Source organism: Asterias amurensis, chromosome 8 (assembly GCF_032118995.1).
Source record: "Asterias amurensis chromosome 8, ASM3211899v1".
Classification (NCBI taxonomy): domain Eukaryota; kingdom Metazoa; phylum Echinodermata; class Asteroidea; order Forcipulatida; family Asteriidae; genus Asterias; species Asterias amurensis.
This window is the reverse complement of record NC_092655.1, coordinates 5,593,654-5,611,304: the sequence shown is the minus strand read 5'-3', so window position 1 is coordinate 5,611,304 and position 17,651 is coordinate 5,593,654. Positions and strand designations below refer to the sequence as shown.

General features: G+C 40.0%; 1 protein-coding gene across 5 annotated transcripts in view; it reads left to right on the top strand.

Moving 5' to 3' along the window:
* Positions 1–17,651, top strand: part of LOC139940531 (rho-related BTB domain-containing protein 1-like) — a 42,759-nt gene that overhangs the window by 18,550 nt on the left and 6,558 nt on the right. For 3 of the 5 annotated variants that reach the window (XM_071936825.1, XM_071936827.1, XM_071936826.1), the window contains 8 exons: positions 9,350–9,567; positions 10,377–10,480; positions 11,057–11,239; positions 11,697–11,904; positions 13,128–13,295; positions 14,870–15,677; positions 16,284–16,402; positions 16,957–17,199. In XM_071936825.1, coding sequence (XP_071792926.1) covers positions 9,388–9,567; positions 10,377–10,480; positions 11,057–11,239; positions 11,697–11,904; positions 13,128–13,295; positions 14,870–15,677; positions 16,284–16,402; positions 16,957–17,199 — 2,013 coding nt within the window. In that variant the 5' untranslated portion in view covers positions 9,350–9,387. Of the gene's footprint in view, positions 1–225; positions 244–5,030; positions 5,131–9,349; positions 9,568–10,376; positions 10,481–11,056; positions 11,240–11,696; positions 11,905–13,127; positions 13,296–14,869; positions 15,678–16,283; positions 16,403–16,956; positions 17,200–17,651 lie in introns of those variants that run through there. The other 2 variants (XM_071936828.1, XM_071936824.1) reach the window with 2 other exon arrangements.

The window sequence follows — 17,651 nt, the reverse complement described above, 5'->3', positions numbered from 1 at the left end:
TCTCAGTTCTGAAAAGAACTGTACATATCCTGCTTTTGAAATTACTACCTGTACTCATCGTCACCAAAGAGTAGGACTATAGGAAATGATCTTTGAATGGATGAATGTCTTGTACGGTAAATTTGTATAGTAAATTTGTACGGTAAATTTGATGGCGGATGTTTCCTCTTTTTTGTTGACCATCTATAGATCATCCTGTGTACCCCCGTACCGTGGACTTATTCTTTGTGTTATTGACTTCCTGTAAGTGATTGTTTCTATCAAGTTATATTAACAACAAAGGATAAATGTTTTGAAGTACAAGTATTTTTTCCTAGCACTGTTGCTAAATTTTCCCCGTTGCTAAATGTATTGACAATTTTAGATTGTCACGTTCGAGTGACTTCATAAGGAATTATCCACCGCTACAATTGTCATTGTCCAATGCTTAGTGAAATTCTGTCTGTGAATGATTAATGTATTGAGGAAATAGAAGTAGCTGTTGCAAACTGCTAACCTCCCAAAATGACGGTATAAAAGCAAGAGACAAAGGTTAAAAATGACAACACAGAATCAACCAGTATCTTGACTGTACTTAAACATGACTGAAGCTTGGTTCATCTAGCAGATGCAAATGCAACACAACTTTTGATGTTACCGGGCTGTGTTTGCAGCGAATGTTTCGCAGGAGTTCAGCACAAGTCAACTATTGCCAATTATTCATTGCAAGTTTGGGTCGAAAACATTTGTATTGCAATCACATTCGCAGGAAGTAAAACTGGGCTGAATAGTTAGTGTTGATTAATGTTTTAGAATGATTTTCTTCATCAATCTAGTTTCAAATTGTCACCATGAGTGACTTAACAAGATATTACTAGCATTGTTGTACTTAGTCAATATTTAACCAAGATGTGTTTGTAAATAATTAATGTTTGGGTATCCATGTATTTTTCTAAAATCCAATTTAAGATTATCACGTTGAGTGACAATTGTCAATAATTTACTCATGCCCAGTATAACCGTCTATAGGTATGCATAGTACGTTTGTACTCATCCAACATTTTCTTGAATTCTGCTTGAAAACACTAAATGTTTGAATACATAATGCATGCATTTTGTCACTTTAAATTTTCATTTTGGGATGAATTCACAACAAATTACATAATACTTTTGTATTGATTGTAAAATTATAGATGTGGTTTGTATACGTGTGGTACCTGCACATGTCATAAATACATATTTGTTTTTTTTATCAGCAGACAAGATTAGGGCGTCGGTGCACATTTCTTGACTGTCTGGGGAAAACCAATAACAGTTTATTGATTTGTGGTTCACCAAGGTTTTGTTTCCATCCCATAAAGTGCCATAGTTTTTGTTTACGACAGGTGAAATTGTATGTTGTGTTTTTAAAGCAAGCATGCATCAATGCAGTTGATCAGCTGATTCCCTCATCGTGTGGTTTCTCAGCTGTGTCATCGGAAGTAGAAAAAATACAGTACAAAGTCTTGCTGTGCCTTACACTTTTAAAGGCACTGGACACATCTGGTACAATTACTCAAAATACATAAAAACATACTTGGTGAGGAGCAAGAGAGAGCTATTGATTGTGTAAAACATTGTGAGAAACGACTCCCTCTGAAGTGGCAAAGTTTTGAGAAAGTAATTTCTCACTAAAATGTTTGAATCTGAGAAAGGCTCAGGCTTGAAGCCTTTCCCAGGCGTCTGAAAGCACATACATTTGTGCACCAAGGGTGGGTTTTTTTTCTATCATTTTTCTGGTGATTCATTGACAAATTTTCACATTTTTTTTTATTATATGCATACTCTATGTTGGGATACACCAAGTGAGAGTACTGGTCTTTAAAGGCAGTGGACACTCTTGGTAATTACTCCAAATAATTATTAGTCTAAAACATTTCCTGGTAATGAGTAATGACTAATGGGGAGCTATTGATAGTATAAAACATTGTGAGAAACGGCTCCCTCTGAAGTAACGTAGTTTTCGAGAAAGAAGTAATTTTCCACGAATTTGATTTTGAGACCTCAGATTTAGAATTTGAGGTCTTGAAATCAAGCATATGAAAGCACACAACTTCGTGTGACAAGGGTGTTTTTTTTTATTCTTCATTATTATCTTGCAACTTCGACGACCACCGACTGAGCTCAAATTTTCACAGGTTTGTTATTTTATGCATTGTTGAGAAACACCAAGTGAGAAGACTGGTCTTTGACAATTACCAATAGTGTCCAGTGTCTTTAACAATTGCCAAATGTACCTTTAAGTCTAGGGGGAACAGTAGTACAGTACACACACACAAATGAAGATTAGAATGACACTGCACTGCTCTACAGATTCAATTATTTTGGAGAAGGCACAAGCAAAAGCATTTCCTCTGGAGATTTAAAAGAAAATCCCTCCCACGTCTTCTTCGAAAATCGACTTAAAACGTAGATTAATCCGACAGCTGTTGGCGTTTCCCAACGTCACATTTCTCCAGAATGTCTGCTCAATGCATACATTGGAAAGTCCTTTAACACCAATTGATCATTCTTTATAGGGCTGTTTTAATTCTTACGATTCTTTATAACCAGAAAATGTATGTGAGCAGTTTTAATAGTGAATGTTCTGTCAGATTTTACCAGAATTTTGTTTTTAAATCAGAGTCTAAGGCCGTGTTCACATTGGACTTTTTGGGATGAACTAACCGTTCAAGTTTCCAATTTAAATCCCATGTGAACAGCCCAGGAAAATGTCAAAATAACTGAGTCAAATGGGTAGTTTAACCGGCCACCTAGCTCCCCAGGTAAACTTACCCTGGTCAAACTAACCAAGCCAAGTAAATATGTTAGTGTGGACACACCAACGATTTGCACTAGACTGTGACCAGAGACCCTAGGCCAGTGATTTTAGCATTGGGCAAATAAACTCCATGAAAATGGACAAGTCTGCAAGTCTTGTTCAACTTTTGACTTTGACAAAAATATCGGTATTTTTTCCCATAATACATTCTCTGTCAGTGCTTATTTCTAACTTTTTTTCTTTCTTTCTTTTTTTGTATACTAAAAATTCTGGTCCAGAAAATACTGCCCTAACAGTAAGCAAATGATAGTGTAAGCATTCAGTGAAGGGGTTTTCATTAACCGTTGACCTTTCACATTAGTCAACATTTACATCAACAATACAAATGTTCACCCAGTGTAAATGTGTTGACAGGGTAGATTTAATATAGCTTGATTGCTGTTTCCTGCAATCAAACGGTTTGTCCCTCTCTATGCCTAAATGGTAAGGTGTAATTAAATAACAGTTTTTTGTTTCCAATAAGATGTAATTAGTTTGTGTACATGTATCACGGACATCATGGACTTGCAAATGTTGTTTAGCTTTTATCTGGGATGTAATTTGTGTGATTCAATCAATTGATCAGGCTTTGTTTATGTAACCTTTTATTGGCTGTTGCCAGCTTGGCGTTTATATCCCCTTGTGGGAGTTTGCAGATTTCCCTTGATGGGAAGATCATAGACAATTTAACCTTCTCATTTGTCATGTTTGTGTTCCTAATTGTTGTTTATCTGTTACAAGGAGTGTGTTCATTGCGTGTGTTGTAAGGAGCGTGTTCATTGGGTGTAACTGTCAGGGAGTGAGCAGGCAGGTTGGCTACTTAGTTTCTTCCTTGTCTTTCACCTCTGTGGTACCAGTTCGAATCAGGACAGGAGCCTTGTTATGTGGATTTGGTCTCACTCCCTTCTTGATTGTGTGAGGCTTCCCCATTTTCTGTTTATCTGTTTTACAAGGAACTTGTTCATCTGCAATGTGTGTTGTTCACGGTCAGGGAATGGGAAAGCAGAATGGTCCAGTGGTTTGGTTCCTGTGTTTAACTTCCTCTGTTGTACCTGGTTCGAATCTAGACTGGAGTCTTCTATGTGGATTTAGTTTTCAGTCCCTACCTGAAGGTATGGGATTTCCTCATCTGCTGTTTATCTTATAAAAGGAACTTGTACTGCTGCAGTGTGTGTTGGTCACGGTCAGGGAATGGGCAGGCAGAATGGTCCAGTGGTTTGTTTCCTGTGTTTAACTTCCTCTGTTGTACCTGGTTCGAATCTGGACTGGAGTCTTCTATGTGGATTTGGTTTTCAGTCCCTACCTGATGAGATTTCCCCATTTGCTGTTTATCTTGTACAAGAAATGTGTTCAGCTAAAGCGCGTGTTGTTCACGGTCAGGGAGTGGGCAGGCAGAATGGAACAGTGACTTTTTTCCTGCTTTCACCTCTGTGGTCAGTGGTTCGAATCCCTGACTGGAGCCTTTGTAGATTGGGTTTCCAGTCCCTACCTGACTGTGTGGGTTTTCCCTGGAATAAATCTCTGAGGTTTTCTCTGGGGTGGTCCAAATCTAAAACTGAAACTTCCCTCCTTGTCTTCTGTCCATTGGGTTCTTGCCTAGTACAGTGATTTAGTCCGCTTTTCTGAGAGTCTTTGGGTTCACAACCAGAATAACTAAAACTAAATTAAATAAAATTAGCCTGGGTTTACATGGTCATATGATGGAACAACGATGAACAAAACAATGTACACCTGACTATTGTTTATCTAGTTATTTCCGCTGGGCCCAGCTTCATTAGTCTCTTGATCATGATTGGGTAGTATACATGTACTACAATGTATGCATGATTTGGAATACCTTAAAAATGGAGGTCCTATTGGTAATCTATGATTTCTGCAGGTACTAAAATACTGCATCAATCTCTACATGTGAATTTAAATCACTGTGTTTGTTTTGGAATCACTGCTTGATGTACCAAGGCCGGACTAATAGAAAAGACCAGCTGCTTCCATCAGCCTTACAAAATACAAGGCGTTTTATACATCGTATGTCTTGAACAATCAAATTTTTTTATGGTTTATAAAAAACACTGTTTTGCTGGAAAATCCTGCCGGAATTTAACACTGCCGTTAGTCACCGGGATGAAGTTCGGGGAATGAAACCCATTGTGCTATTGTATAGTCAGTTGTATAGACTGTCTGTGTATGAGTGTACACACCCTGTTTGTGTAACATGGCAGGCTGTACTGGGGAGTCATCCCATGTGAATTATCAATTGGAGATGTCAACACCCCAGAGTACATCTTATTTACCATTCCTGATCAGTCCATTGGGTAAGTAGACACCTTGGCTAGAGTTAGAGAGAGATAGAGAGTCAAGATTGGAATCTTAAGGAGGCAGGCCCCATACAGACCTCTCTTACACTGCGTACTTTAAGATGTCCCAGTTCACTTTAAAGGCACTGGACACTATTGGAAATTACTCAAAGTAATTGTTATCATAAAAACTTACTTGGTAACAAGCAACGGAGAGCTGTTGATAGTTAAAAACATTGTGAGAAATGGCTCCGATTGAAGTAACATGGCAAGTGGTATAAGAAAGAGGTAATTTCTCACCTACATATTCAAAGACTTTAGGCCTGAAGCCTTTTTAAGGCATCCGAATTGAAAGCACACAAATTTGTGCAACAAGGTTTGTTTTCTTTTAGTAATCTCTTACAATTTTGATGACCAATTGAGAATACTGGTCTTTGACAAAAACAACTAAAGTTGCCTTTAAAGTGGCTTATCATCATGTTGTTTTGGATGTTTTTTTTCGTCCTCCCAAGCAAATACGCTCGACGAATTTCAACTAGGGCCCTTACAAGAAAATAGAGTGGCTTCCTTGATCGAGAGGGTGACTATCGTAGCAATGTAGCCATACGATCAGTCAGGGATCCATGCAGAGAAAACACAGGAAAATGGCCTCACCAGCCTGGGCCCAACTTCATAGAGTTGCTTTTAGCAGAAAATATTGCTTGAAAAAATTCTTCTGTCAATCTTTCTGGGTCCTCCTCTACGTAAACCCTAGCCCTTCTAAACCATTCACTCTGGCGAAGAGGACAGAGGGATTGAGACAAGTTAAGGTATAAAAAAAAAGGAAAAAACATTGCAAACTTTGAATGACCCGATGGTATCCACATATTAAACATGTTAGTGATGCCTAATTCACATATAACAGATAAATAGGGCACGCTTCAGCGTTTTGCTCTACTTATTAAGCCAGGTTGGCCTTGACAATAAAATCAATTCCTTCGTAGCAATTCCATAAGTGGCTGAGCGCTGCATCGTTCCTGAAATGTTACTTCATAGTCTATCCTGCATTTGTGACTAATTGAGGAAAGAAGATGTAAAATGTCAGGGCTAGAGTTTTGGGTAAAATTCCTAAAGACCACGGGGCTTGAAGCACATAATGTTTACTAGACAAGAATTTATTTTACAAGAACACGATATTCTCGAGAAAGAGCTATCTACAATTTTTTTTACACATAAATTGTGTTGATTTGAACAAGCATTGAGAGAGATTTTTCTCATTAAATAGGCTAGTATATTTTGATACTCAACGGAGTTGTGTAAATTACCAGACTCAAAGTCGAACAATTGAACATAATTTCTTTCTGGTCGATTTCATAAAAGAGGTAGGACTAGTCCTAGGAGATATACAAATTGCATGGGTAGTCCTAAGTTAGGACGAGTAACTGGTCCTAACTCGAGATAAGACTAGTCCTAACTCTTTGTGAAATCCACCCCAGGCCTGCCAATGGAAAATCTATAGGAATGTTTTGAAGGGGCACCAAGGTCAAAACCAGGGCAAGAGAGGCTGTGACCTCCGTGTTATTCCAGGCTTAGTGGTACAAGTAAACCCTTGCCCAATTATACATTCCCTGAATGCAAACATCAAAATCCTGCTTGTTTTAGTGACTCAATAAAATTTACTTGGCAGGAGAAATCTTATTATTATCGGCATGTTTTCTTGCACAGGGAATACTGATACCATGACAAAATGTCCAGACCAGGAATTTCATGGCATGTCCCTGAATGACACTTAACAATATTCCCATAGAGCTAAAGATTCCTTGTATATTGGTTGAACCTTTTAGTCCTCTTTGAGAGTAAGTCTCGCCCTCTTCAAGTTTGGAGTCTTCACTTAAGAAAACCTCTTAATAAGCTGGCACCATCTTGAGTCTCAATCCATCCCTCCAGATCAACAACTTCAGATTACTGATCGCAAATTGAGCAGGGCCCAATATCATGGCTCTGCTTACCATTAAACAAAGAATCAGCACACACAGAAGCAGGGGGTTCCGGGCTTACGTCAAGCGTATTTCACAGGTTAGCAGGGGATTTTTGCTTTTGCGCTTGAGTAGTCCGCTCAAGGCTGGTCCACGCTTTCATCTCATGTCGTCTGGATTTCTGCAACAGCCTCGTCCATTGTCTTCCAATCGCTCAAATCTCAAAACTCCAAGGTATTCAAAATTATGCTGCTAGACAGGTTACCCGCTCATCACCTCGACAACATATCACCCCAGTACTTCGCTCACTTCATTGGTTACCCGTCTCCAAACGCATAGAATTCAAACTTCTCCTGCTGACATACAAATCTCTTCACCAATCCGCACCTCACTATCTTCAAGATCTCCTTCATCCATATGTACCTCATCGTACCCTCCGCTCCAGCTCTACCTCTCAACTAATCCCATACATCATTCGCACGAAGTCTTATGGCCACCGCTCGCTCTCATATTCTTCACCCTCACTCTGGAACAACTGACCGCACAACATCAGAGCTGCTCCGACTGAGAACATTTTCAAACATCTGCTGAAAACTTACCTGTTTACTCATTCATTTTTGTAAAGCGCTTCGGGACTGCTGTGTGAAGCGCTATATAAGTGCCGTTCATTATTATTATTATTAAGGCATTCTTTGCTTACACAGCTAGCCTAGATATTCAGCGATTGCACAGTAAGCGAAGATACGTGATCGTTAGTGCAGAATTCGGTGGTTAGAGCCATTAATTTAGGCCCAAATCGCTGAACAAAAATTCCTGTCGAATCACAAGGTTCTACGCAGGATTTTTTAAAAACTGGGGGGCATTCTGTACCCAAATTTGTTGATGTTTGGCCAAACCACGCTGAATTCAAATACAGTCTTCTTTGGGTCGTTATCTTGGTTTTTAAGGCTCTACTGTGCAATCTGGATCATTGTTTTTTTCTTGATGATTTTTGTGGGGAAAAAATTGTTTATAAAATTGTATTATTATTTTGTTTGCGCATCGGTATAAATCGGCTTCCATATCCACATGCCATTCACGCATATCAACCTTTACGCTAGTTTGTGCATGTGGAGAATCCTGGATCAACAATTTCAGATCACTGAATGCAAATTCCTCCTCGTTAAATATTGCCCCCCAAAATGGTTAATACAGCCCTTCACATTCACTAGCTTTTAAACACAGGGATTAAACCTACCATGTAGAAATAACTCTGGTGTACATTAATTATCTTTAATCCCCAGAGAGATATTTGATACCCTTCAGAACACCAAGCGCGAATGATGGATCAGTCGATGAGTCAGATCAATGAATATTTAACTACAATCCCGTCCATATCTCACTGGGCTGCCGCCCCTGACCCCTGTCAATGTTGGCTCTCATTGCGAGGTCTCCACTCCAGCTGTGGTTGAGCTAGGGAGCCGGAGATTAGGGAGTGGACATTTATACATGTAGTTTCACATGGCCCAAGCATTTTGGCTGGGACTATTGGTTATTTGAGTAAATACATTAATTACATTGTGTTTTATTTATCAGTTGTACCCGTCATTATATGCCAAACCCCAGTAAATGCATGCCGACATCTTTATAGTCACTCCCATCAAATTTACTTAAGGCATCAGGAACACTTGTTTCTTTCAAAACAAAATTGTGAGTTCATTTGATATCAACAAAAAATAACAACAAAATTACGAATTATAGAAATGTAATCTTATAAAGATGAGTCTTGAGAATGACTTAAGAAGTCCGAACATGGGAAATTTTTGGGGATATCTTAAGGATGTGCATGAACGTTCAAGAGAGAAGAGCAAGCATGTGTGTGAATGAACGAACCCTCCTTAAGATGTGAGCTTCAGCAAAGTTCAAGTTCAAGTCCTGTAGTCTGGACTGAGATGCAAGAGACAGCAACCCCTTGGTAGCAACACTCAGCCAAGATCATTGGAAGAAATTGTAAACGCATGTGCCCAATTTCATCAAGTCTGCAAGCACAAAAATTTGCTAAGAACAGACAAATTTCGCTTAAAAGAAACAGGTTACCAGCCAACATTCCATAAACTCTGAATATGGCGGATGGTTCCCCCCTCCATTTTTACTTAGCAAAGAAATTATCTGAGCAGTATTTTCTGCTTTACAGCTTTATGAAATTGGGCCTAGCTCGACAGCCGAAAAAGATAATGTTGACGGTAACTTAATCGAGTGGCAAGAATACTAATTGCTTTCCTTAATTTTTGATCTATCTTCAGGTCATGCCGTAGATCCCTTATGTCGTCGCCGCTCAGCCATGGACAACGAACTCCCCCGGCAGGAACTGGTCAAATGCGTCGTGGTCGGAGACAGCTCCACCGGCAAGACGCGTCTCATTGTCGCCCGGGCAACCAAGAGTGCGATGACTAGAGCGCAGCTATTCCAGACGCACAAACCGTCCGTATGGGCCATTGATCAGTACCATAGATGTCAAGAAGTAGGTTTAACAGGTTACCTGCGAAAATATAATGAAAATACACTGTACCCAGCCTGGTTCCCAACAAAATGTTTGGCTTAATCCAATGTGTGAAAAAGAAGAAAATAGTGAGAGAAAAAAACAGGCACAATTTTCAAAAGGTAAACACATTGTTTTTGATTTGGTTTGTAACAACCAAAATAATTGTTTTTTTTAAAAAGGTTTTCAGATACAGTTTTATCAAATGTGTCTTCATTTCATAAAGAAATGTTTTTTACGGGGGAAAAAATTGTTCCAGTATGAATTTCATAAAGCTTCAGACTGAAGTTAAAAGGTGATGTTTTTCAATTACCGATCCTTCTACCTTTTTACTATAAATTGAATACATCCGTAGAAAAGCAGACACCCTAGAATTGTTTTGGGGGGCTAACATTTTGGAAATGATATGGAATAAGTAAGAAAATAAGTAAAGAAATGTGATGTTTTTCGATAACCTATCCTTCTACCTTTTTAATATAAATTTCATACATTTTTAGAAAAGCAGACACCCTAGAATTGTTTTTGGGGGGCTTACATTTTGGAAATGATATGGAATAAGTAAGAAAATAAGTAAGAACCGTGACTGTTCAAATTTTTCAACATTTATTTTTGTAGACGGCCATCTAGGCAATTCAGACTGTGACTGCACCCACCCTTAACGTCATTCTCTCTCATCAGCATATCTTGTAACGCTTATTCAATTATCCAGTCAGAAGTGGACTTCAAATTGAATTGTGATTTCCTCTAACATGTGTTTCTTTGGGGCCCTGGTTTGGTTTGTTTTAATGTAGGTGCTCGAGAATTCCTGGGAGGTCGTGGACGGAGTCAGTGTGTCACTGCGATTATGGGACACGTTCGGAGATCATGAGAAGGACCGACGATTCGCCTACGGGAGGTAGGTGGTGGTACCCCCCCCCCCCTTGCCTCTTTTATTTGTGACTTGAGGGCAAGCACAATAAATAAAACAAAGGAGAACAAGTGAAGCTGTTTTAAAAAGGTGGTTTTGGAGCTGTTCCCGTTTTTAGGGATTGAGAACTGATGGAGGACAAAATATAATAGAGCTAAGAAGTGCGTGTCAGGCGCCATATTGCAAAACACGAAAACAACTCAAACGAAGGCAAATATTTTTGTTTTGTTGTATTTCACTTTCAGAGTCCTACTGATATGTTTCAATGAAACCAAATATTGATTTATTACTCTTGAAAACGAAATTGATCAATGAAGATTAAATTTGTATTTTATACATAATAAATTGGTTCAAATAAACATTTTCATCAAAATTAAAAAATTAGGGATGAGGATGCTTATAAAGTGATGTGAATCTTGCAAATCTCTCAAATGTCAGAGTGGAACTTGTTCATCATAAAATCAGAAGTTATTTACCAATTAGCCTTGGCTTTTTTCTTGAATAGACAATTGTATGAACCTGTCTAACAGTTGTTTTCTTTTGGGCCTTTCTTCCCTCATCCAGAGCTGACGTGGTCCTCTTGCTCTTCTCAGTCGCTGATGCCGTCTCTCTAAGAAACACGGCTCGCGTCTGGCTCCCGGAAATACGTCATTTCTGCCCCCGAGCTCCCATCATTCTCTGCGGAACAAAGAACGACCTGCGATATGCAGACCTTGAAGCATTACTCAAAGAACGAGGGCCAGTGAGGTGCGTTTTTATCTGCCTGGAATTTCGATTGATGTACTTTTTGTCAAACATAAACCCTTTAATGGTAAAAAACGACTTTGTGTATGCTATAACTGTGAAAAAAAAATATTTGAGGTTGAACAAAGACAAATTGACCAGAGCAAGATTTGAACCAATGACACTCTTTCAACAGAGCTATCTAGCCCTGTTGGCAGTCTCCCGATTGTGTCAATATATTTGTTCGGAGGTGCCTGTCAGCCAGGATCACACCCAAGCATTCGATACAACCTTGAAAGCGGCAGCCAGGGGACCACCTTAAGCAGATGCATCTTTTTTATTTCAGACCTACATATATTTATTTTCAGGTTTCCAGCAACAATTTGGAAAGTTGAGATCTTTTTTAAACCTAAGAGTGCTTGTAATGGCCAATGCCATCTCTGAAATCTCATGACACATGTATTTCTTGTTACTTCTACAGCCACCACTGTACCAGGCACCGACCGTTCGACCCAAAGGGTATCGTGTCGCCCAAAGAAGGACGTCAGATAGCTAAGGAGATCAATGCATTCTATTACGAGACCAGTGCCTACACTCTCTATGGTGTGGAAGAGGTCTTTGATAATGTGGTTCGAGCGGCGCTCATTGCAAGGCGACAGCATCGCTTCTGGCAATCCAACCTTAAAAAGGTACGTTACTGTTGTATCCAGTTGAAGGGGCTGTGTCGTCATGATCAAAGCAGGCCTATAGCTGTACATTGAACTATAAACCCTCACCAAGTTACTGCACTAGCACGCCCTTCTGATGCATCACATACGAATGGAGATAGTTCAATTCCATGAACTGCCACTGGCCTACTTTGATCATGACGACACTGTACTTGTCATGGCTTATGCTCAAACATCCAATTTCTGAACATCAGACCTCTATCTTTTCACTCTTTATATAACCATCGTTGTTACTGTTGATTATAGTGTAGTGGTTAGACTGTAGGACTTGCAACTACTATGTTGTGGGTTCAGATCCCCCAAGCTAACCGCTGACTTCACAATGATTTGAATAAGTATTGTCGTCCAGTTACTAGATCACAATTCCTTGATTTGTGCAATTCATAACCATAGCATTAAACCAATGTTTGCATGGGAGAGATTGGCTGTCTCCCCTTGTGGGAGTTTTCGGAGTTCCCTTGATGGGAAGATAATCTCATTCAAAAAATACCCACATGCCCTCACAGACTTCAATTTAATTCATGGCATTCACTGGCAGCCTCTTGGTGGCGCTCTTTATTGTAAAGTTTTCATATGGGAGCTATGAATTTATAGCCCCTTTGAGGCGCATAGTTGACATTGCTCTGGTAGTTCATTGGTTTATTCAGCAATACTCTCTAATCAGGAGCTGTCTACCAGTGATTTAATCTTCTGCATTCCTTGAGCTTGAAATATCCAACTTGAAAGATTGGGAGTCAAATTTGTCCTTTATTGTGCCTTTAGGCCATGTAATCTTCGCCTAAAATATCTCAGAAATGTGGGGCTGGACAATTTGCTTGAAGACACTGAGGACATTTATGTACTAGTCGCATCTGATGACCTGGGCCCAATTTCATGGCTCTGCTCATCCTAAGTAAAGAATCATGCTTATGTAAGCATGGAATTCCGCGCTTACGTCAAGCGTCTTTCATGGGTTGACAGGGACTTTTTCCACAAGATTTGTGCGGCATCCAAAATCGGAGCGAGCAGGGACTAGCAACATGTTGTTTGTTGTACTTGGCCAAATTTATTATTATTATTAACAAGCTCATGGTTTGCAAGGAACATGACTGACATTCAGTTTAGTCTTTGTTACTTTGAAATTGTAATTAACAGACAAACCGCTTCCCTTTCAATTCAATAGTTTCTTTCCTTTCCTTGTTCAGGTTCAGAGGCCGTTGCCTCAAGCCCCCTACTTGCCACCTTGCCCCATTGAGCCAAGAATCACCGTCCCTCCATCCACGTATGACAAAGACATCTCCAGTATGCTGAGGGACCTTACATGTGCGGATGTGACGTTCGTCGTCCAGGGAGAATACATTCACGCTCATAAGGTACTCACACCAGAGCCCACTTTCATAGAACTGCTTAAGCAGAAAATATTGCTTAAAATAGTTTCTGCTCAGCAAATATCAGCAGGATCCAAATCACTGATTGTACATGAGAGGTGGTTTTATGGTTGGTAGCCATAATTTGGTGACCTTAATTTTGCTATGCTTAGCTACTTTTTGTGTTGAAGTAGCTGTATGAAATTTGGCCCTTAGAGCTGATTAAAGGCAGCGAACACTATTGGTAATTTTTTAAAAATAATTATTAGCATAAAACCTTTCTTGGTAACAAGTAGTGGGGAGCTATTGATAGTATAAAACATTGTGAAAAACGGCTTCCTCTGAAGTAATATAGTTTTCGAGAAAGATATCTCGCAACTTTTACGACCGATTGATCTCAAATTTTCACAGGTTTGTTATTTTATGCATATGTTGAGAAGACTGGTCTTTGACAATGCCAATAGTGTCGAGTATCTTTAAGCACAAAATATAGCTACATGTAAGCACAAACCAAATGTCACATGCACCACTTCTGACGAGTATACTGCTAAATTTTGCCTAGCAAAATTTTCTGCTTTTAAAAGCAGTTCTATGATATTGGACCCTCGTTTTGAACCCTCTCAATGAGAAATAGTTCTAAACCAGTTATGGCTCCAACAATTTTGAAAGTGAAATATTTAGTGTGTCAGAGTTCATCAGATATTGTATGTCTTAGGGCCATTCAGAAAATGTTACACAAAAAAGTAATAATAATTTCTTCTTTAAATTTGGGAATGAGTAGGGTGAAACCAATAACTGAAATTCAAAATTTAATTTGGTTTAACAATTGTGAAAGAGGAAGCAAAATACCAAGTTGGCCAAGATCGCCAGTTTCATTCCTGATTTAACTACAAGGTTGTTTGTTCAAGCCAGGAAAAGCCATTGAAAACTACTGATGTTCGAGATCTTTGATCTAAGATATCTGGTTCATTATGAAGCAATACTTTGTTCTTCAGTGTAAAGATTATATTATAAAACTTTTTAATTTTTAAAAATCTTTATCAAATTTGTTTAACATTGACGTTTCTGAATGGCCCCTAAACACATATAATAATAAATAATAAAATAATAAAATGGACCTTGGTCCAGCGCATCAGTTGTAGTTTCTAACAACTATCTGTTTGTTTAAATACATCTTGATTTTTGTTAATGAACCTTTCCTTCAGCTCACTCCAATAATGGTGGCCAGCAACCGACCTGGTATGTCATTAACACGCAGTCATGATCAGCTTCCCACACTGTAATTGCCTAATGGTAGTCTATGAAATGACTATGATTCTTAACTTTGTTTTTTTACCCTTACCTGATGTGTGTTTGCACTGTATACTCCGCAGTTCTGTGAAATAAAGAATCACAGATTACTTGGGTGGGACTCAAACCCATGACCTTTGCAATTCTAGACCAAATGTCTTACCAACTAGACCACCGAGATTGCCTGGTAGCTAAAGGCATTCTGATTCCTATATTTTAGCAGAGGGTACCGCAACGATTAATGATTCTGACTATGATTCACAGACTATAACTCTATCTTTGTGTTCAAGGTGTGCCTCATAGCAGCCTCATCTGTCTTCCACGATCTCTTCATGCTGGACCTCTCTGACCAGTTGGACAGCTCCGCATCTCAAGACAAAGAGAGCTCTAATAAAGACAGCCATTTGTACGGCCACCAGCACTGGTCAAGTCCTGTCTCTGTCCCACAGCAGCTCATGTCCACCTCGCCGGACATCATCGAAACCCCACCAGACAACTCATCCCATCATCACCAAAGCAACTGCGATAGAGACCGAGTCCTCATGGAGGATGGATGCATGAGCATCTCCCCGAATGGGAACACCTGTGTGATTTCCGCCCCCGCCAAAGAGACCCCTCCCGCCGTGCTCCCTGACGAGGAGGACGACAGAACTGATTTCGAGGAGTCGATGGAGAGAGTGGATGATGTCAATGTGCCAACAGTAGAGGCTACCATTGTGCCTATGAGTTTAAGATACCTCCCCGGGAAGGTGATGAACCACCCGGCCTTCCATTCGATTCATCTGCAGCAGGCAGAGGACCTGATCACCGGGAGGCCCAAGCTGCGTAGCGTGGTCGTCTTGAACTGTAAGATCACCCCGGACGCATTCAGGGCGGTGCTGTGGTTCCTCTACACGGGCTCCCTCAACACAGAGAAGTGTGCTAACCTGAGCGACGTGATCACAGCGGCGTCGCTGTTGGACTTGCCGGACGTGGTGTCGGCCATCGCGAACATTAAACACCAGGAGGAGTATATGAACCTGGAGATTGCTGAGGCCTTTCTAGACAGGCGGAGAGATCGGTTCAGGGAGCTGTTTGCCGACAAGGGATTCTTATCAGGTGATTATTAGAGAGAGTTCCGAGTATATTTTAATTTGTTTTATTCATCAAGGGTAATAATAACTAATTTGTATAATACAAATTTTACATCACATATTCTATCAGACTAACAAGCCATCATTTGAACACAATATTACACAGAGTTTATAGTTATTCTTATTCAACTGAAAAAAATACACAACCACCTGACTTGTCCAGTCAATAGTTTACTAGCACGACATTAAAACCTCTGGCCTTGAGCCTGTGGTCCAGTATAAAATGCAAACCCTGAATTATGGACCAGGCTAGATGAACGCCAGAATGTTCCATTGGATTGTTCCCAAATTTTGGCAAAATGTTACAGTCAAGCAGAGCATCTGGCAGTCGTCTGAATTGCAAGCAATTGCCCTCGAAAATTGTCTTTCGCCACATGACTGTACCTGCTTGTTGAAACACTCCTGCTTGTTGAGACGCAACCTTTTGCGCCAATTCGGCTGTCGGTGCTGCAAAAGGAGTTGAGATGGTTTCAGGAGGCCCAGTTTTGAAGGCCCACATGATACAATGTTTAAAAAGTTCTGAATCACTGCTTATTATTAGAAGTAAATATTTGTATGTGTATGGTTGTAGACATGGTGATCAAGCTTGACGATGGAGCAGTTATAACTCACATGAGTCTATTGATGGTTCGCTGTGACCCAATGCTTGCCATGCTCAGTCGCCATTTCAAAGAACGATCTCATCAAGAGGTATGTACAACTCATTCAAGAACTCACCACTCTTCCTTCTTTAACCCTTTTCTAACCATCAACGCCTTCATCAGGTTACTACGCTTGTACCCCCTTTTTCTTACCATTGGTGACTTGAGCTGACTGCACTCATAACCCCTCTTCTTTACCATGAATGATGTTAGTCTACTGCACTCACCTGGTTATATTCCCTCCATGGAAAGTTCCAAAGCCTGCTTATTACGCATTTTTCGTTTTAAAATGAAATTTGCAGAGTGATAATATTGTCTATGAGATTTGAGGGAGTCCCCTTGATCCACTAAAGCAAAAGTAGTAGTTCCGTCCGATTTTCTACCTTTCGCCTAAGTAGTATTTAAAAAGCAGGACAGTTCGTTTTAGAACTGAGAAGTCTCCTGAATTCCAAAAATCTACTCTGCTATAGTAGAATATAAAGCAAGACAAGTTCTCAAAGGAACATAATCTACGTAGCAAGTAGACCAAATATATATTGATAGTAACTTTGTTAACTGTAAACCATAATCAATATTGTTCAAATCTCTTTGTTTGACAAACAGGTGGTCTTGATCGGTTTCAAGAAGAACACCTTCAAGGCAGTCCTGGTGTACCTCTACACGGACCAGTTTCCAGACCAGCTGACCCGTAGCGAGATGCTATCCGTCATCGAGGTGGCTAACTTCCTGTGTCTACCCAGGCTGGTGGCGTTGGCCGAGCAACGCCTGGTGCAGAGCTTCCAGGGGGACGCAACGGGCGAGTGCGATATCGGAGAGAGTATCTCATGTCTATTGGAGACATGTAAGGTAAATGAGAAAGGTGGCTCAAAAAGTCTGGTGGAATCTAAGAACAAAATATCACATGATATAAATAGTAACAACTAGTTGTTCAATTTATAGTGCATTTAAAAAAACATTGTATCAATGCGCTCTACATTAGTACCCTGGTCATTGAGCCATTAACATAAAGTTTCTCAGCTCCCTGTGGAGTATACAGCACAAGCTGCTGTGGCGCTCCAGGAGGCTTTTTCATACACAATATCAACCTTTACCCTCGCAGGTACCCATTTATACCCTAGGGTCAAGAGAAGCATTTATAGTGAAGTGTCTTGCTCAAGGACTCAAGTGTCATGACTGGGATTCGAACCTTCAACCCAATGGCCCAAAAAACAGAACTTGAATTTGATGCTCCAAACCAATCGGCCATGAAATCGTAGTTCTCATACCTATTTTTCGTCATGTGAAATTGGTTCACGCAG